Below are 19,819 nucleotides of genomic sequence, written 5' to 3'. Positions count from 1 at the left end.
AGGAAGCGGCGGCGGCGGTCGCTCTTTATCGCAAGACGAAGAAGAAATACTTCCTCGCAGGCTGTTTCCATGGTAATCAGACATGGCGCCCAGTAAGTGTCTCTGTCTGTGTCTAATAAACACTTCAACATATAACGGACACGGTTTTTGTGGTCTACGCGTCGTAGCAGTTTGTAATTAATCGTTTTGCACATCGCGTTGAGATTAAAGTTAGTTTTGGACCCGCGGTATTTAGTAAAGTTAGCTCGATGCTAGCTCAGAATCCAAACGCCTTCTTCTGAATGTGTAGCTGAAAACGCTACTGCAAACGAAATGCAGTAGTTGTACACTTTAAGTAGACATACTTGTCCTTTACTTTATATTGTACTTTTTTACTGCACTAGTCTTCTTTTCGCACAATAACTGAGCGCTTCTAGCTAATAACACAATGTCGTCACTTCCGGCTGCTGTAACAAGAAATGTATTGACGAACAGCGCTTATTGTAGCCTTCTGTACAGCCACACAATTAATCAATAACTAATAGAAATCAGTCAGTTTGACTTTTGTAATGTTAGGTAGACTGAACGAGGTCTTGGTTTCATTTAATGTTTTTAAAATAGATCAAACAAACGAGGCGGTGTTTTACGACGCCGAGCTAAATGATGCGTTTGAGGAGAAGTCCTCTGACCGACATTGAAATGACGTATCCTCACCTCTCATTCTGGTATCTCTTACTCGCAGGGGGCCAGCCGATCGTATCCTTCCGGTGACACCGATGCAGCCCCTCGCCGCTCTGCCTCCGTGATGTTTTCCTTGACTCATCTTCTTCAGCTTTCATCTACGCCTCTGCAGGTCCTCCTCTACCTCAACAGCTGGTACTTTGCGGCCTTCTACCTGGCAGAGATCCTGATGTTCATCTATAAAGGTGTGTAATCTCAGCAGCACACAATCAGCCACGAAGATAATGAAGATTTGTCTTGAGGAAAATAAAATCATTTTGATCCAGTCTGGAGGTCACACTCATCTTTTTAAGGACCTCGTGACCTTGTATTCACCTCTAGAATCCATAGCAGTTAATTATTTATTAATTCACTATGATGATGGGCTCAGGGAAGTCAATAAAACATTTAGGTTCTTGTGTGTTTGTTACATGAACACGCGGTTTTGTAGATGTGGAAAAATACATTTATTCATTTCTTTCAGCAAACAGGCATCTACTGGAACACAAAGTGCATATCATGTACTCGTACACAAAGTGCATATCATGTACTCGTACACAAAGTGCATATCATGTACTCGGTACATTTAAAATGTAAGGCACATTAAAGTGTTTTAAGCGTATCAGTGCACAGAACCATCAAAACGCATAATAGACATTTCAGCAAACACATCAAGGACCTGATAAACAAACATGTTTTAAAATCAAACTTTTCATCTTTGGTGAGTAGAGATCATAGGGAAGGTCAAAGGTCATGCATCGTTCTGCTGCTTTTGCGCAGGCATCTTGCTGCCCTACCCACCGAGCAACCTGCTTTTGGACGTGGCGCTGCTGCTCCTCTTCCTCGGCCTGGAGCCGCTCAGGATCTTTTATGGTGAGCCAGTAAATCGACGTTTGCACAGGTAGAGCTCACCTGTTCAGATCTACGGAGCGGAACCGAGAGAGAGAAAAAGAATCGGACAATTTCAGAATCTAAATCTAAATGAAAGTGACGCTGCGTTTAACCATTTCAGAACCTGAGAGGTTCATCCGTGACTGGGGATAACAAAACAATACAGTCACCATGACAACAGTGTCCCGGTCCGTCCTCCTCCATCGGGTGTTCGTGTTGCTTGCGGCTGCGTTATTTTTCTAGGCCCCGCCTCCTTTCAGGCTGGAAGGGGAACCTGTGCGAGCGCACGCTGGCCTCCTGCGTGTCGCTCTCCACCCTGCTCCCCTGCGCCGCGCTGGCCGTTTACTTCCTGCTGCTGCAGACCTTCGTCCTGCGGCTGGAGGTCATCCTCGGCGCCGTCCTGCTCTGCTTCCACGGCCTGGAGCTGCTGCTCGGGATCGTCTCCGTCGCTGCCCTCTCCAGGTGACCGGAGGAACGACGGGTGGGGTTCAGATCAGTGGTTGCTCTTCGTCTGTTATCAGGTCGGTGTCCGTGTGTCTCCTGCAGGTCCAAAGCGTACTGAAGAAGAAACGTCCGGCTTCACCTGAAACAGAGCAGCAGCCGGGCGGAGCCACGTCAGCGGGACCCGTGCGCCGTAAACAAAGCCCGCCGGTATATTTTCATAATAAAAAGTAAACGTGTTTGACTGATCGTTTCCTTGTGTTTCTGCCTTATCACAGAAAAGCGGGTCCTTTGATCCGGTCAGCGTATTCTGAGACAGAAACGCGTATCCTGAGACAGAAACGCGTATCCTGAGACAGAAACGCGTATCCTGAGACAGAAACGAGTATCCTGAGATAGAAACAAGTATTCTGAGACAGAAACGCGTATCCTGAGACAGAAACGAGTATCCTGAGACAGAAACGCGTATCCTGAGACAGAAACGAGTATCCTGAGACAGAAACGCGTATCCCGAGACAGAAACGAGTATCCCGAGACAGAAACGCGTATCCTGAGACAGAAACGAGTATCCTGAGACAGAAACGAGTATCCTGAGACAGAAACGCGTATCCTCAGATATAAACGAGTATCCTGAGACAGAAACGCGTATCCCGAGACAGAAACGCGTATCCTGAGACAGAAACGAGTATCCTGAGACAGAAACGAGTATCCTGAGACAGAAACGCGTATCCCGAGACAGAAACGCGTATCCTGAGACGGAACTTGGACTTCGGTTTCTCCGATCTCCAGGAGGAGCTGAATGCAGCGATAAACTGATTGCATTTAACCCTTAAAGCTCGACCCTTCACGGGACGCCTCACCAGGAGCCGCTGAGCAGCATGACGACGGCCGCCACGTAGAGCGAGCGCAGCACGGGCCACCAGAACATCCAGCCGTTGGTGCTGCGGTCGATCTCACGGAAACGCTGCTCCCGGACCTGCGAGCCAAACAGAAGCAGAACCTCAACCCTGCAACTTTGACTGGACCTGTTGCCGTAGCAACCGGCTTGCCGTTGTGTTTATCAGCTTAAACTGTACATGAATTTGCGTTAATAAAGGCAGAAGTATCCAGCAGTAATAACGGGGGGGGGACGGCGGACTGGAAGCGTCATAACAACCGCCGCCTGTGTTTATAACACGTGTTATTACACTCCACCTGATCCTAACCGTGGACTGCCTGCATTTCCTTTCTTCTACTCGTATCCGGTCACGCCGTGTGTTCTGTTTGTGTACCGACCCACGTAATCCAGAACAAAGTCCAACACGCACACACACACACACACGCACACGTACACACACACACGTACACACGCACACACACACACACACACACACACACACACACACGCACGCACACACGCACGCACGCACACGCACGCACGCACACGCACGCACACACACACACGCGCGCACACACACACACACACACACACACACACGCACACACGCACACACGCGCACACACACACACACACACACACGCACACACGCACACACGCACACACACACGTACACACACACACACACACCCTGTGGTACGCCAGCTCCTGGAGGATTTGCTGCAGCTTGTCGCTCAGCTCTCGGACTCTCTGCACCCCCCTCAGTTCATCCCGGGCAGCGACCTCAGCGCCGTTCTTTCCGCCTTCGCCCACTTGGAAGTCCAAATCAACCCTCTGCAGCGACAAGACGAAGTTCACTAAAATAAAATGGAACAAGACAACCAGGAGAATAGAAACGCCATCGCACCAACATGCTCCCAGCAGACAGGGGGCGCCGCGAGGAGCTGGGCTGCAGGCAGAGTTCATAAGTTCCTGGTGCACGTGACGTGAAGGAGAAGCTTCCCTTTGAGCTGCGCCGCTGAGACAGAATCACCTGGAGGGAAGAGGAAATAAACCGGAGCCGATGGTCGCTGCATTTCTGGACTCGTTCGTGGAACAGGAAACAGAACTCGGTCCGGTTTAAGATCGCCAACGAAAGAGCCACGACTCGTAGCCAGTACCGGGCCCGGCACCGGCCCTTTGATCAGCAACCAGCTCTGGATTACAGCCGACGGGAAAGCCGAGTGCTCCGGGGTCTAGAAGGATCCGGATCCTTTGTTCTTTATTCACGTGGAAACCTTTACGGCGTTGCATTCCAGCGACAATGAAAGCGTTCTATTGGACGTGGCAAACCTGGCCATAAGGACTTCTGGCTTCCAGAAACATCCTGAGGTCCTGATTGGCTGGCGGGGACCCGGCTCTCTCGTGGCCAATCAGCTGAGCCTGAAAGTTTCCTGCAAAAGTAGAACGAGGTGGAAAAAAACCAGAATAAGGTTGTCGTTACATTTGTGATGTTCGGGAGGAGTCGGCGGCGAGTCTCAGTTTATCTGAACGTTAAAGCGCGTTCGACGAAAGGTTAACTAATCGCTCATCGGCGTTCGTATTAACTGCAAAATTATAATCAAATGTGTTAAAGTTGTGTACAAATACGATCCAAAATATGCCGGATCCAGATCAGTCTCTGATGCCTTTGATCCCATCGTGATGTCATCGTGGAGCTTCTGTCCAATCATATCTCAACATTTATTTTACTCCAATCCAACAAAAAAAAATATTTAATCAAAAAAATTCTGGTTCCGGATTATGATCCGGGTCAGCATCGAAATCATCGTTTCGATCGATCCGGTCAACATCCCGCCATACGCCCCTCCCCCCCCCCCCAGGAGGAAGTAAAACCAACAACAGGAAGTGACGACTATTAATCATTAACGCTTGAACGCGTACTTGTTTACGCTAACAGCGTTAGCTCAAGCGGCTATCAGGAAGTATAATTCCGTTGGACTCACCGGTAACGTTCGTGTCTTCCGGGACCTGCGCGGTGAAACATTTCCTCTCGGTGTCCCCGACGTGAAAGTAAACGGAAGACGCCACGTTAAAAACGTTTAGAAGCAAACCCGCAAGCACGAAGCGCCGCTTCCCGGAAGACATCGTCCTGCTTCCAGCTCTTCTTCTGCGGTTTCTATTTCTTCTTCTTCTGCGGTCGCCTTACTGGCGGCTTGTTAACGACTTCAGTCACTTACCGCCACCTGCCGTACAGGAGGATTCAACGCATCTAACTTCACCCTGTTTTCACACCCGGAAAGACTCGCGTGAAGTTTATTAGGATGCAAAACGTTTCAGGAGCTCCACAGGAAAGACAAAGTTGTTTCATATTCAATGAATACAAAATAGTATTTATAAATATCAGGAGTTGAGGATCAATATTTGATGATATATGTATCAAATATAGGCTGCTCCCACCGTCCCTTTAGGCAGCTCTACTGCAGACGACGCCCCAAATGTAGTGTCATTATCGATCACATGCACGGAACACTGGGCTGCCAGGGCACGCTGGAAAGGTAGAAATATTTATTACTAGTTTGAGATCTTGGTATTTTTACACCAACATGAAAAGTCAAAGTGAATCAGAGTTTATTTTTAACTGATTCTTGAATCCAGAAATGGGTTTAATGTTAAAATGTAATATTTGTTCCTGACCTCATTCTGGATCAGAACCAGAAGACACGTTTCATGATGGTTCATATTGGACCCCTTTATGACTGGGATGTTTGGAGAGCGAATTGAAGGCTTAATTTTGAAGATTTTTTTTTAAAGCCTCCATTATGTGAAAATCCAGATGTTTTTGTATCCAGACAGGAATTCAGATCGCTCTCAGAATTTAATGGATCTAAATTAGACCAAGACCCACCTTCAGATTTTATTATCAAGATCAATCCAGCAGTTTTTCCGTAATCCTGCTAACAAAAACAAACAGACAAACAAACACCATCAAAAACAGAACCTGCTGCTGGAGGCAAACCTATATTTATTCATGTCTCCTGTGCTAAGCTAACAGCAGCCTGAGAAATATGTTCTATTGGATTTATTCCACAATCCTAAATAATAAACTTTGCACCTGAACCTGAACAAACGGACACCGAGCCGCCCACAAACTAACTTCTCCACATTTTGTTTTTGCATAAACTTGTCGAGCTTTATCGACTCTGGAGGGAAACTTTTCTCCCTTAAGCCGCCCCTAATCTCAGATGACTAATTTAACAGTAAGCGAACAGGCAGAATGTGACTGCTGGCGTTGAAAAGAGGATAAAGAAAGTTGAATTCCGCCTCGACCATCAGCCCCCCCCCTGACCTGCGCGCGCAGGGCATTTGTTCTGCTTGTCAAAGTCAGCGTCCAATTGGGCGAAGGCCGTATTAGGAAGATCAGTGCATTTGCATGTCTCCACAATGGCTGCCTCGCTCGTTCCCCCTCCGTGAATATGAAGCAGACAGAAGTTTCATTACTGCGTCGGTCGCAGCCGCGTAAATTAAACGGTGCCACTTTGTTGAGCAGCGAGCTCGTTCCTAACTGCAGCCTCATCTCCAGCGCAGGACATTTACATTTCTGTTCAGACTTCAGAAAAGTTCGGAGATTAAACTTCAGAGTTTCAGGCCACGGAAGCCGAGCAGCGAACAGGAAGCTGTCTGAGAAGAAACGTCCATTTCTAGACTGGACCTTCTGGTTGGAAGTAAAGTCGCGTTGCTATAGAAACAGATCCGTCGCTACACCTTCATGCAGCGAGGCAAATATCTTTGATCGGTTTCATCCTTCTGTGTTTTACATCTTATTCTACTTGAATGAAAGCAACATGTGTCTGAAATGTTCGCTCAGGCAGCAGGAGAGGAGACTCGAACCCGCGTCTCGGGGACCCGAACCCGCGTCTCACAGAGGCCCGCATCAAGGAAAAGCTGCTTAAAATCCGTCGAGGATGTTGGAACGGAGCAGCAGGAAGCGTTTCCGTTCAACGATTCCCGTTAAGGATCAAATATATTCAACAAATAGCTAAAACATGATGACGTTTCCCATCAAACATGAGATCTTTTTAAATTAGAACCATTTCATTTGCCATTTAGCAGTGAAGTGAACAGATATCATGCTTGTGTCGGAGGAATAATGGTTCACATCTCGCCGGATGGTGTTATGATCATTAAATAAGACATTTAAAATCCTATTCCACGAGTCATAACTCGTGTCAATAATAATCCGATTGATCTGAAATCACTCGATTTCCATGTTGGAATGTTTTACATCAAACGCATCCGTCCTCAAAACACTTTATTATTTCTACATTCTATCTTACGAGGAATTTTGTTTTTAAGGGTTTCCATGATAAACAAAAACAACTGAACAAATTAGAATAAAACCTATTTTAATAACACACATGTGTGTTCCTCTGTTTGAATAATGTGGAAACAAAAACAAAATAAATGCATCTCGCTTCATGAGATCTGATCCAGGTCATTTAACGAGAAGATAATTCTGTTGCAGTTCTGGGTTTGACCGGCAGAGGTCAGTGACGCTCCATCAGCAGCTGCGGTTAACCCTTCAGACAGCAGGAGAGCGCAGAGAAGAAGACTGCAGAAAGGGATGCGTGTGAGAGGAGAGGGGGAAGAAGAAGGGAGACGTGAGGAGGAGGGAGCTGAAAGGGAGGGAGGGAGGGAGGAGTGAAAAGAAAAAGAGTTCAGGGAAAGGAGGAGGAAAGAGAGCAAAATAAGAAGAGGAAGAGGAGGATAGAGCTGAAAGAGAGGGAGGGAGGGATGGACGAGTGAAAAGAAGAAGAGTTCAGGGAAAGGAGGAGAAAAGAGAGCAAAATAAGAAGAGGAAGAGGAGGATAGAGCTGAAAGAGAGGGAGGGAGGGATGGGCGAGTGAAAAGAAGAAGAGTTCAGGGAAAGGAGGAGGAAAGAGAGCAAAATAAGAAGAGGAAGAGGAGGAGGAGCATTTAATAACGTTTGAAGTCCTATCATTTAAGCCAAAGCAGGGATGACATCACAATGAATGACAACCAGGGGGCGGGGCTTAGGCAGAGAGACCTTGATTTCCTGAGCTTTGATTCCCTCCAAGATCAAATTCGAGCTTTATGAGCTCGGCGGTCCGTCCCGACATTCATACGAGCTCTGGGCTCGGCTCGCCGTGACGAACGCGCTCCGTCAGCGACAGCACAGGTGCAGCGAGGGTCAGAGGTCAGAGGTCACGTCCAAACCAAACGTTTACTCCTCTTTAATCTGCAGCCCAAACTCAGCACGAAGGGTTAAAGGCGCTTCCTCATTGAATTCAAAATGTCACCAACACAAAGACAACATTTCACTTCTTCCTATCTGCATTTCAAAGGAAGCGACATTTCGGCGGGAGCGGCGAGGAATCGTCTCCGCTCGACGGCAGTGAAGCGTCGGGAGAAATGAGAAAAGAAAAGGAAATGAGAGAAAGGAGGAGGCGGAGTCCCAAAGAGGAAATGTGTGTGATCAGTCAGGAAGAAGGAAGAGGAAGGCGCGTAGCTACGCGGCCGCGATCCGAATGATGACGCGGAACTTCCTGTCCGTCATCCGGGAGGAAGAAACGCAGGAAGTCACCGGTTCCGGCAGAAACGAGATTCATTCACCCTCTTCTGTCGGAAAGGTGCGTCCGACGGGCATGCGACCTTCAAAACGACCGTACTAATTACTAAGTGGCGTAACGAGCTTTTAATTTAGTCGCCCGTGTTGGAAGACACGCCCCTTTTAACAGCTAATGCATTCTAAAATACTTCTGAGAGATTATTATAAAATCTATTTTCAAGGTTGGAATTCTAGAAATGATGGGACGCGATAAAGTCAAGTGATTTCTGATCCCTTTAAATTATATTTATTGGCAGGCAGACAGGAAAGGGGTCGGATGCCACCACTAACGGCATCGTCATGACAACCGCTCAAAAAAACTGAGCGAAAAGTTCACCGGAGACTTGAAAAAAATGTCTTCACGTAAAGTCAAACATCTCCAAGCCTTCATAGGCGACAGCGATGACATCACACATCCAGGTGTGAAGCGTCAGCTCAAGCCGCCTCCTACTTTTACATCTACAGCTGCGTTCAATTAGCCGCTAACTGCTAGCTGTTGTGTCAGAGTTTCATCTCAAGTGTTAAAAAAAATGAAATCTAATACGTGAGTATAAGTTGATTATGTACGTTTTTTAATTTATTAAATGTATTCTTTAAATAAAAGCGAATTTAAAGAAAATAAGCCTACATGGTGTGTGTGAGGAAATAAAATGACATCTTAAAGCATGTAATGGGCAAAATTAAAGAATTTAATAAACAAAAAGCAGAGTCTGAAAAATGGCATGAGAAAATAATCTTTAGGTGTGATGTCATAAAAAAAGGGCGAGGCTTAATCGCGCTCCGATTTTAAGGCAAAACAGATGATAAACGGTGAGATTTAAGGCGTGGCTGCCGCGTCTTCGCCCAATCAGCATTCTTCTGGCTCAAACATGTAAATTGACGATGGCGGCGCTGAATTCCCGCCGGGTCTCCAGAACCTTCTGGCGACTTTGATCCAATAAATGTGGACTAGAGCGTTTTCCTCTCACGCTTCATCGGTGAACATTCGATTCATCGTCTCCTCCCTGAGAGGACGTTTCTCTCGGGCGCGAGCGGGAGACGGACGCCCCCGTGTCAGCGGCGTGGAGATACGGCGGCGCTGACGCTCAGCCTCATTGGACCGGACCCGGCTCATAACTCCACGCCTCTCACGGACGTTTAATTCATCCGCCTCCACGTCCGACACGTCCGGCTTCATGTCAGCTCCGACAAGGAGCAGCGGCTAATGGAGGATTAAAATAAAACACGCCGCCGGCCGGGACGAGGGGGTAGGAGCCGGACGCCGTCGCAGGAGTATTAACTCTTTCATTGTGTTAAAGGCCTCCAGCCAGGACTCTCAAGACTGGGAGGGATTAGCGTGTTAGCATCGATCTCTGTTTGTTTTTAACCATCGAGCCAAAACACAATTTAAGCTCGCACCGTCACGCCGAACGTGAAACCGACAAGCAGAACGCGGCGCTCACAAGCGTGTCCTCCGACAGGAAAACAAACCCGAACAAGCGTCGGGCGGTTTTAGGAAAATTCTGCGTCTTAAAATCGACGTGACAGAGTAAGATTCTCTCGCTAACCCGTTTTTACGTTAGCCTTTTTAGCCTAAACACCAAAAGCAACAGACATTTACAGTCATGACATTTTTTTTTGTGTCATTAAAAAGAAAATGTTGTTAATTTTGTGCATCAAACTGAGTAAAGATCCACTTTATTTGGGTGAATTGTGCATCCGAGCCTTTTTTCAGTCGGCTGACGGACTCCTCCGAGGTTAAACGGGAAGAAGACAAGAGGGATGAAGAAGTGGAGAGGAAAACGGAGGAAGAGACACTCTGAGCAGAGAAGGTTTCAAAACTCATTTTTCCACCTGGTTTGCTCCCCCCCCCCCCCCCCCCCGGAGGATGTCGACCAACTCCTCCGTCACTCACACGGACGACGACGGCTCACAAACCTGCCAAAGTCTCCCAATCTCCCCGAAAGTTGATTATATTCTCTCCACACGGCAGCCGCCGGTTCGGTTCTCGGGCTGATGGACAGATCTCCCCGGGGATCTGAGAGGAGAGGAAGGAGAGGCGTTCCACGAATCCAACAAAAACCCAAAATGAGAAGAAGCTCAACTCGGGCGTGATTTACAGACGGATCCGACACCCAGTGTTGATTGTGGGAGGAGCAATTAGGGAATAATAAACACGCTGAAGCTGGATCCATCACATCGACCAACCCAGAGAAGCTCGTTGGAGGTAACGGTGCGCTTGGTTTCCTCACCTGCCGCTGCCTCTTCCAGGTGAGGAGTGAGGGAGGAGTCCTGAATAAAACACGGCCTCCCCTTCTGAAGCCGTCCTGCAGGCGTCGTGTCAGGCGGGTGTTGGATCAACTCCCACGATCCGGCACCGGAGCGTCTTACGGTCGGACCTCGGTTCTTCTCCAGCCCCGGATAAAAGCCATTCGTCAACACAAGCTGTTAAAAACACGAGAGAAACGACCCGCGTCCGTTTAGCGACTGCCGGAAGAGGCGGCGCCGGCGCCGTCCAGCACCCCGTCTCTCGTCTCCTCTCTGTCTCCGTCAATGAGGGACGTTTTCCATCACGGCGTTCCTCTTCCGACATTAAGTCATAAAACTCAAACGGCGCCGGATGAATGGGCGCCTCGAAGCGGCGGCTCCTCTCACATGAATTTTGCTGACATCTCGCCGAGGCGCTTCGGTTTTAAAGTTTAAACAGAGACGTGCGGCTTCGCTTTCTGAATATTTTAAAGAGCGACTTCACAGGAGACAGATGAAGGTGAGAGGCCGCCGCCGCCGCCAGATTAAACAGAACGCATTAAAACCGAGCTAACAAAGACGCCGCCGGATGCTTTTAATCCGACGGCCGGATTCCCAGGTAGCGCCGCCTTCGTCAGATCCGAGCACCTGTAGTCAGGAAGTGCACCCGAGGAAAGTTTTAATTAGGCCAGAACTTCCTTCATCAGGACGGAAACAGGAAGAGCAGCGTTTCCTCATGGCGGCGCGGCCACACGGCCGTCCGGGATTATTCCCTGCAGCTCCACGGACGCTGTGTTCGCCCGTCTGCGCGTTAGCTCGGATGCTATTGTTCCCGCGGCCGCGTTAGCCCACAGAACGGCGGCGGCGGCGGCGCCAGATGTCGTCGCCCTCCTAATGAGTGCGTTCATCCTCCGCCTCTTCAAAGGGGCCGCGAGCCAATGAGATGAGACGTCAACCACCTTTCTTTGGAAAACACGAAGACTCAAAACTTTCTTTACCTTTTCTGAAAAACCAAAGCGCTCCGTTTGGACGGATTCGGAGGCTCCGTCTCTGCGGCCGCACGTTCAGGGAACAGAAGCCGCTCCCCGTCTTTAAAGCGGTTTTTATTCGCCGCGGAGACGGAGCTGATCCGGAAAGCCCCGGAGCGGCTGGACATCTGTTCAGGATCCAATTCTACAGGCTGGCGTGGGATCAGTTCAGCCTCCACCTGGATGAAGGACGGGCTTCGGCGGCGCTGATCCGGAACACAAAGCTCCCGGGTTACCAGCGGATCTGAGATTTGAGCTCCCTCTGCTGGAGGAGGTCTTCCCGGCGCTCCCACCAGGGCGACGACTCCGGGTTCCCGTCCCGCCCTGCCTGCGTGGACGCCTGAATCCGGATCGGGGTCTCGTAGAAACGGGGGGGGGGGTCTCCTCCTTTAAAGTGGCGCCGGTGAATCGGGATCCAGGCCTGCAGCTCGCTCGCTCGCCCCGCTCTCCTCTCACTCTCCCCGTCATGAATAATAAAAATCGGAGCTGAATTATTCACGCAGATTTTTGCACACAATCTGCCGGGGCCATTATCCCGATCTGTGATGGATCTCATTGGATTCTGGCAGATTAGACGGCTCCGCCTCCATGAAGGGGCCGGACCTGCCGATCATCCCGAGTCGTCCTGATTAGCCGCGAGCTCAAAGGTTAGCGTCCATTTTCCCCGTTTGAAGGAGATTTGTTTTTCACGGGACGGTGGAAATGTCAGCTCCCCCGTCGGATGTATCTGGGAGGGGCTCCCCCGGAGCATCCCGCCCACCTCCATCTGGGAAAGGTCGGGGTTCAGACGGAGCAGCCGAACGAGCTCTCAGACATCCACTTATACTCTGAAAGCCCAGCGGCGAGCCAATCGGCGGCTCTGACACCTCGACCAGACGCTCATTACTCGCTCGGAAACTCGTGTCAAGACGAGTTTCTTCCTGTTTCATTTATACAAAATATGAAACGGAGCCGAGGAAAAACCTCAAAAAGACTCAGCAGCAACACAAAACAGCAAGAAAAAAACCCGGGCGGGGCTGAAAGTTAATCTGTCATCAGATTAGAGGAGGATTGGGACCGCCTCTAGAGCCGACGCCCTGCTTTATTATTATTATTATTATTTGTAACCACATCTTTGTGGGGCTGTAGTGAGTGGGCGGAGCTTGCGGCGCCGCTCTCTCAGATCCACCCAGGATGAAACGCCTCTTCTAAATGTTAAATGAAAGTACCACCCGGAGCCGGAGAGCAACCCCCGTCGAAACGTCGCCTGATCCCGTCAGTCCGGAACGCAAACCCGGAGCGTGTCCCGCTTTATCAGAGGGAATCATCAGCCTTTAATAGTTTTTTAATGAGTTTGTAGAATGCACTCTGGCGACAGTCTAATAAAGGACGAGGACTCGGGCTGAATAATGTATAAGGGCAGAGGTAGCACTAATGAAAAGATGATGAGAGGCATTCCTGCGAGAGGGAGAAAGCGGGAGAGAGGAAAGGTGCCAGGAAAAGTTGAAAGAGAGGCCCGATTAATCTTCATATGCTTGCAGAAGAAATTAAACAAAGGTGTGGGCAAAGAACGGCGGAAGAAGGAAAGGAAGCGAGGACCACAGAGCTGGAAGAGAGCATCAAGGAGAACAAAGAGACGCCGAGAACGCGCCGGGAGTTTGGATGAGAGGGAAGAATCCAAAAGGAATGTTGGGATGAAGCAAAGCAGGAAGCTTCCGGGCTGCGTCTGGTAGGAAAGGAAGTTTGTTCCGCGTGGCGGATGGAAGAACATGGAAAAAAGGAAGAGTGAGAACGTCAAGGTAAGGAGGGGAAGAAGAAGGGGTATGGTACAAGAGGACTGGGAAAAGAGGAAAGGAAATGAAATAACAAAGCAGAGATAAGGAAAAACAGAACAGGGGGGAAGTGGAAGGAGAAGCAAAGCAGGAAGGGAAAAGTTAGGTAGAGGCACAAGGGAAGGAAATGAAGGGATGAGAAAGAAAGGAAGAGAAGGAAAGGAAATAAGGGAGCAAATGATGGGTGAAAGGAGGAGGCGTGAAATCATAAAGGAAGCAAGAAGTTAGGGATAGAGGAAGTGCAGAAGGACGAGGAAAGGAAGGAAGAAAGATGAATAGGATGAATAAAGGAAGAGAGCATCAGGTGGAAATAAAGAGTCAGGAGAGAAATGAAGGAGAGAGAAAGAAGCAATAAAGGGAGGAAGGGAAATGATAGGGAAGTAAAGTAAGGGAGCAGTAAGGAGGAAATAAGGAATGAAATGATACAGCAGGGAAATTAGAAAGGAAAGGACTTTAGACTTTAAAAAAAGTTAAACTGGTCTCGGAATTCTAAAACAATCGTTATATTTTAAATTGTTAGAGTTTTAACAACAAGGAAGGAAAAGAAACGGGAAAAGAAAGAGAGCCGGAGGAAATGAGACAAATGAAAGTTGGTCCGGACGGGAGGAGGAAGTTAGACGTAGGAAAGACTCCAGGAAGTCGACAGGAAGTGTGTTTGCTGATGTTGCAGCTGACTTCCTGTCGTCTTGACATCAGCGTTTAGTTCAGCTCTCCTGGTTTTATCCATCAAGGCTTCCAACAATTAATCGCTCCTCATTAACTCCTCCTCCGCTGTCCGCTTGTTATCCGTCCGTTCCCACTGTCGAAGCCCGAGGAGGGGAGGTGCAAGAGGAGGAGGCGGAAGGGAAGGAGCAGCGAGGCAGAGGAGGAGTGAAGGAAGCAATAAATATAAGGAAAAGGTGTGGAAGTGAAGGAAACACCGGCAGGGAGGGAGGAGGTGGAAATGGATTCTGGAAAAGAAGCAGCCGGGAAAAAGCAAAAGGAAGTATGTTAGGAGAGAAGGAAAGGAGCGAAGGAAAGGGAAGAGAAGGGAAGGAAGCACAAACAAGAAAGGAGAAAAGCAATAAAAATAGGGAAGCAAAGAAACATTAGGAAAAAGATGGAAAAATAAAGGAAAAACTGGAGGAGCAAAGGAGAATAATGAACGGAGGAGCAGAGGAGGAGAGAAGGAATGGGAAGCAGTATGAGAAAACGAGGAAGCGAAAGGAGGAAAGGAAAATGTAAAATCGACATTTTCAGTGATCTGATATTTCTTGTGCCTGAGGGGAAATTCTTTTTCTGCATTTGACCAATCCCAGAAGAGCATGAGGCGTCCCTCAGGGAGTACGGAAGCCACAGCGAGGAGGTTTTCAGCATTCTGTGGTTAAACTCTAATGAGAGTTGAGCAGGAGGGCGGATTAAGGAAGAGGTTATCACACCAGGTGGAAAGACCAGCGCTCATTTCCATAAACCGCCGCCGCCGGCTGATGGGCCCGCTAACACCGGCTCATTTATTCAGCCACCAGGGGTCAGAGGTCACGCTCCGATAAGTCACCGCAACCTCGTTCTGGGTTCAACAGCCGCTGACCCCGAATTACTGGCGAGATGAAAACGCAGTTTCGTCCGACGTTCAAGGACTTCATTAGCACGTTTAACCGAAGAGCGGCGCCGCTGAGAAGTTCAGAAGCTTCACAGGATGTCTGCAAATTAATATCGACTGTTTCCTGTATTGATCATGATCAACAGCCCATAGAAGAAGAAATCCACCGATCCATGTAGGAGGAGCCAGGCGATGGTTGAAATGTTCAAGCCACACATCAGAACCTGCGTCCAACACGCCTAAAGGTTAACGCTGCTTTGACCTCGGGCTCTGGTCCCCGCCCCTCGGACACCCCAGCGCAGGTATTCCCTCCCAGGTGTGTGACGGTGAAGAGGCAGATCTCACTGCGTTCTCACATTTCACAGCTGACTTCTCTCGCCGCGTCTTAACATCACGCATTAGTTCAGCTCCCGTGGATTTAATCTATCCCGACAGTCAATCTCCGCTCATTAATTCCTCCCTCGACGCTCGGCGTCCGTCGGACCGGACCGTTCGCCGGGCCTCCATGTTTGTGATGAAACATCCATGTAACCTCATTATGCAAAAATGTAGAAGAAACCCAAGCGTGCGTGAAGAATCCGCCGTACGCCGCACCTGAGCCGGCCTGCGATGAACCGCAGTCAGGCAGCGCATCACGGGGCGCCGGATAGCGGCGTTGGTGAAGCCGAGCATGAATCGTATGTAAATGAGACGGAGGAGGCGGGGTTTAAGAGGTAGAGATGGTAGTCGAGGAAAGTTCGTTCACAAGGAGAGAAAACGATTTCAATTTCAACTCCGTGGCTTCAGCTGAAGCCACGGCGCGGCTAGCGCAAGGCAGGAAGTAAGCAGACACAGCTAGCCTAAGCGTAAAAAGGCAGGAAGTAAGCAGACCAGGGTTATAATAGTTTTGGATTTTTAATTATAGTTTAGTTTTAGTTAGTTTTGAATTTGTTTTCTCTAATTCAGTTAGTTTTAGTTAGTTTTTAGAGTGGATTTGTTAGTTTTTATTAGTTTTAGTTTTGTTTTTATTCGTTTAATTTAGTTTTTATTAGTTTTAGTTTTTCCTACTTTGTGTTATTTGTCAGACGCAGGATTAAAAAATAATAAAATAATACAACTCAACAAAAGATAACATAAAATAATTTATTCAGTAATTTTAAACAACCAACCGTAACAGTCCGCAGCATAGCTGCTATCGTGCTACAATCTCGCAGTTAGCTTTCTTGTTTCTCTCCGTCGTAATAAACACATGGGGCTGGAGCGCTCGGCGTTTCCTGCCGGCTTCCGTCACTAGTGACGTCACCAACCCGAGTCTCAACGAGCAGTGACGGGAACAGCCGGATGGAGCCGCTGGCTCACGTAAAACTCCTCGAACAAAATAAATCAATTTCAAAATCGATAAAGACGAAAACGAAGGGATTAGTGTCTTTAATTTTTATTAGTTTTAGTTAGTTTTGTGAAAGGACAATGCCGTTTTAGTTAGTTTTAGTTTTCTCTTTTAATTTTAGTTTTTATTTAGTTCAGTTAACGAAAATGTTTTTTCAATTCTAGTTTTCGTTTTTTTGTTAGTTTTCGTTAACTATAATAACCCTGAAGCAGACACAGCTAGCCTAAATGTAAAAAGGCAGGAAGTAAGCAGACACAGCTAGCCTAAACGTAAAAAGGCAGGAAGTAAGCAGACACAGCTAGCCTAAATGTAAAAAGGCAGGAAGTAAGCAGACACAGCTAGCCTAAACGTAAAAAGGCAGGAAGTAAGCAGACACAGCTAGCCTAAGCGTAAAAAGGCAGGAAGTAAGCAGACACAGCGAGCCTAAACGTAAAAAGGCAGGAAGTAAGCAGACACAGCTAGCCTAAACGTAAAAAGGCAGGAAGTAAGCAGACACAGCTAGCCTAAGCGTAATGGCCGGTTCGCCCCTGTTTCCAGTCTTTATGCTAAGCGAGGCTAACAGCATCTTGAATCAGTTACATTTTCTTTGAGTGCAATCAATCTATGGGTCTGGTCAGACTGTAGGATATTCACGCTGCGTTAGCCGCTGTCAGCTTATTAGCAACACATGCAAACCCCTGATTGGCGCTCCATTTGTTGAGCCGTGTTGTGAAGTAGAACCCGGCTTATTATTACCCATCTTTTGTTTATCAATTTCAGTGGTGTAGGCTAATATTTAGCTGCTAGCTCGTGCAGCAGTATTATTCAGTGTATTATCGGCGTCTGTTGAGGTGCGAATACCTCCGGCGTGCCGCAGAAGGCACCTGTGACAGAAGCGTTAGCAATCCTTTTCTCAGGTAGCAGGTTAGCGGCTTAAACCCACACAGCATTAGAGGGATTAGCCTCATGCTAATTTCATGTGCAGTCCCGAGCAGCAGGCGGAATATAAACCAGATGCGGTTTTAAAGACGTGGAGCCGCCGCCTCCTCGGGTGGACGGTAAGCAAAGCCAGCTGGCTCTGTGCTAATATTGTTCTCTCTGACTTATCCTCCATCATTTCTCATTTCTCTTTTCTGTGGTAGAAGCAGTGGCCCCGACGCCCAGGGCCCTCGCTGCCATCTTCTATTATTTATGAATCTGATTAATAATCTGCTGCCCGGCTGCAGAGGAGCCGAGATCCATAAAGACACCCAGACGAAAAGCAGCATCGGGGCGTAATTCCACTCCAGAGCGCTGCAGAAGAGAAGAAATCGTCATCTCCCGCACGCTTAATGAGAATAAAAGCTGAGACAATGCTGCTCGGAATCCCACATTCACCTTGTTAAACTCAACTTTTATTGAGGTTCAATCAGAGCGGCGGGGAGGTTAAACGCCGCGGGGGTTGGAGGCTCAGGAGGAGGCGAGGAGACAATGAAACAAAAGAGCCGGAGGCCCAGAGGCGGCTCCACCGCTGCTTCCTCACAGGAAGTCCCGGCATGCCGGCCCGGTTCCAGAGCGCCAATCCGTCAGACATGAGCACGCTAGCATGTTAGCATGTGATTTACATGCACGCTAGCAGAAACACAACATTGGTGACATCAAAGAGACGAGGACACGGCGGGATGTGGGCGGGTCTGACCTGCAGGGAGCTTCCCTACCCTCGGTACGGTCTTACAGGTGTCTCCTACGAGCCTGCTGGAGGGTTCTGCCTGTTAAAGTCCGGCTTATCGTGAGAATAGAGTCGGCTCGTCTCGGAACCGGCCCCCGTCGATGCACAAGAGCGTGGGAGGAGCCCAGAACCCGATGGAGCGATAGATTCCTATTCCCGACTCTTCCAGTTAAAGATGTTTTACTTCACCACGACTCACTTTTGATTCATCAGAAGTTCAACTCGTGATGTTCAAATGAGGCGGAGGAGGATTAGCTGCTTTTAGGCCGCATGCAGCTCAGCTTTTATTTCATTGAATGTAATCGTGGTGTCGGGCACAACATCTTTATTTACCGCGCTAACGATAAGCTTTAAGCGTATTTAAAAACTAACTGCAGGGACGATCGCTTGGACCGAACCGAACGATGTCATTTTAATTACTAGAGTAATAATGGTTCAATTCAAAAGCTAATAGGAACGTGAACTTCGCATTGCTATTCCGCTCCGGAGCTGGAGCTTGCAGACGCTGTTTGCACTTTGCATTTTAATTTCACAGCTTCAATCACCGACAGAAAAAAACGTGCAACGATCTGCGTTTCATTTCAACGCAGGCTTGCTGCCGACTGGTGACTTCATCAATGGGGCCAGAATCAGCAGGAGGGCGGGGCAGACGGCGTCAATCAATCGAACCTTTATTGATACAAGTGTTCACGCTGCATTCAAGGTGCTTCAGGAGTGATCGCTGGAGCGACAGGAATCCGATTGGACCCGCAGACCGATGCAGAACATTTAGGTTCCTCAACGGCGACAATAAAAGAAGTAAAGGGGCGAGTCGGGAACCCGACAAGCTCTTCTCTTCTGGATTTACTTTAGCTACGACGCCAGATCAGACGTCAGAGACGGGCAGGAAACTCCTCCTCCTCCTCCCCCTCCTCCTCCATCACGCAGCGTATGTGCACGGACCTAAACACACTCATATCTAGCCACGCTAAATAGTCTCATTTGCAATTAAAGTAACCAGCAGAAAGCGTAATCAGCGCAGTGACTGCCCCTGCTCGTCGTGTTTATTCTCCACCCAAGCGAACGCTGATGCCGTTTTAATTCGAGCGCAGAATGTTCAGCGGGTCTCCGAGGAGGACGCCGTCGGAAGTTTGAACGATGGATTTAACTGTTGAAATATGCATTTATTGATTCCTTTCACGGGTTCCTTTCTCTGGCCTGAGGTTTCTGCCTGTTAAAGGTAGTTTTCCATGCTGAGACCACTTTGGCTGCGGGAAGGAGAACAGAAGCGACGCCTCTCCTCTCCTCCTCTCCTTGACCCTCCTTCCCTCCTTCCCCCTGAACGACGGCTCGTCAGACTTTTTTCAGTTAAACTTTTCTTTTTTTTTTAAAAATGTTTGCTTAACATTTCGCTGAATGTTCTGGGCGCTAAAGCGTGGACGCTCGCTAATGGCCTTTTAACAGCCGGCGGAAACGCTCGGCGTGTCGCTGGGAAACAGATTCGCGGATGGGAGTAATTACTTAAGTTAATGGGGGGTGAAGTGGCGCCGAACCCGGACCGGCCGCGCTGACCTTTACATTAAGACTAATAAGCTAATTCTTTATTAAAATGAGGTCCAGGAGTGTT

At 48.5% G+C, this 19,819-nt stretch overlaps 2 protein-coding genes across 2 annotated transcripts; one reads left to right on the top strand and one right to left on the bottom strand.

Annotated features, from left to right (window-relative positions):
- Positions 1 to 784: 784 nt before the first annotated feature.
- Positions 785 to 2,292, top strand: tmem216 (transmembrane protein 216). The gene is made up of 4 exons (XM_068740335.1): positions 785 to 905; positions 1,480 to 1,572; positions 1,851 to 2,052; positions 2,137 to 2,292. The coding sequence occupies exons 1-4, from the start codon at positions 785 to 787 to the stop codon at positions 2,150 to 2,152; spliced, it is 432 nt and encodes a 143-aa protein (XP_068596436.1). The 3' UTR covers positions 2,153 to 2,292.
- On the bottom strand, positions 2,060 to 5,048 carry LOC137894859 (transmembrane emp24 domain-containing protein 9-like). Its single transcript, XM_068740334.1, has 6 exons — positions 4,894 to 5,048; positions 4,241 to 4,341; positions 3,816 to 3,941; positions 3,599 to 3,742; positions 2,892 to 3,007; positions 2,060 to 2,173 (listed from the first exon to the last, which is right to left on the bottom strand). Exons 1-6 carry the CDS (start codon positions 5,033 to 5,035, stop codon positions 2,170 to 2,172), a joined length of 633 nt encoding a protein of 210 aa, XP_068596435.1. The 5' UTR covers positions 5,036 to 5,048; the 3' UTR covers positions 2,060 to 2,169.
- Between the last annotated feature and the right edge of the window lie 14,771 nt (positions 5,049 to 19,819).

Source organism: Brachionichthys hirsutus, chromosome 6, assembly GCF_040956055.1.
Source record: "Brachionichthys hirsutus isolate HB-005 chromosome 6, CSIRO-AGI_Bhir_v1, whole genome shotgun sequence".
In the NCBI taxonomy this organism is placed as follows: domain Eukaryota; kingdom Metazoa; phylum Chordata; class Actinopteri; order Lophiiformes; family Brachionichthyidae; genus Brachionichthys; species Brachionichthys hirsutus.
Note: the sequence above shows the minus strand (reverse complement) of the source record. Positions and strands in the feature narration are given on the sequence as shown.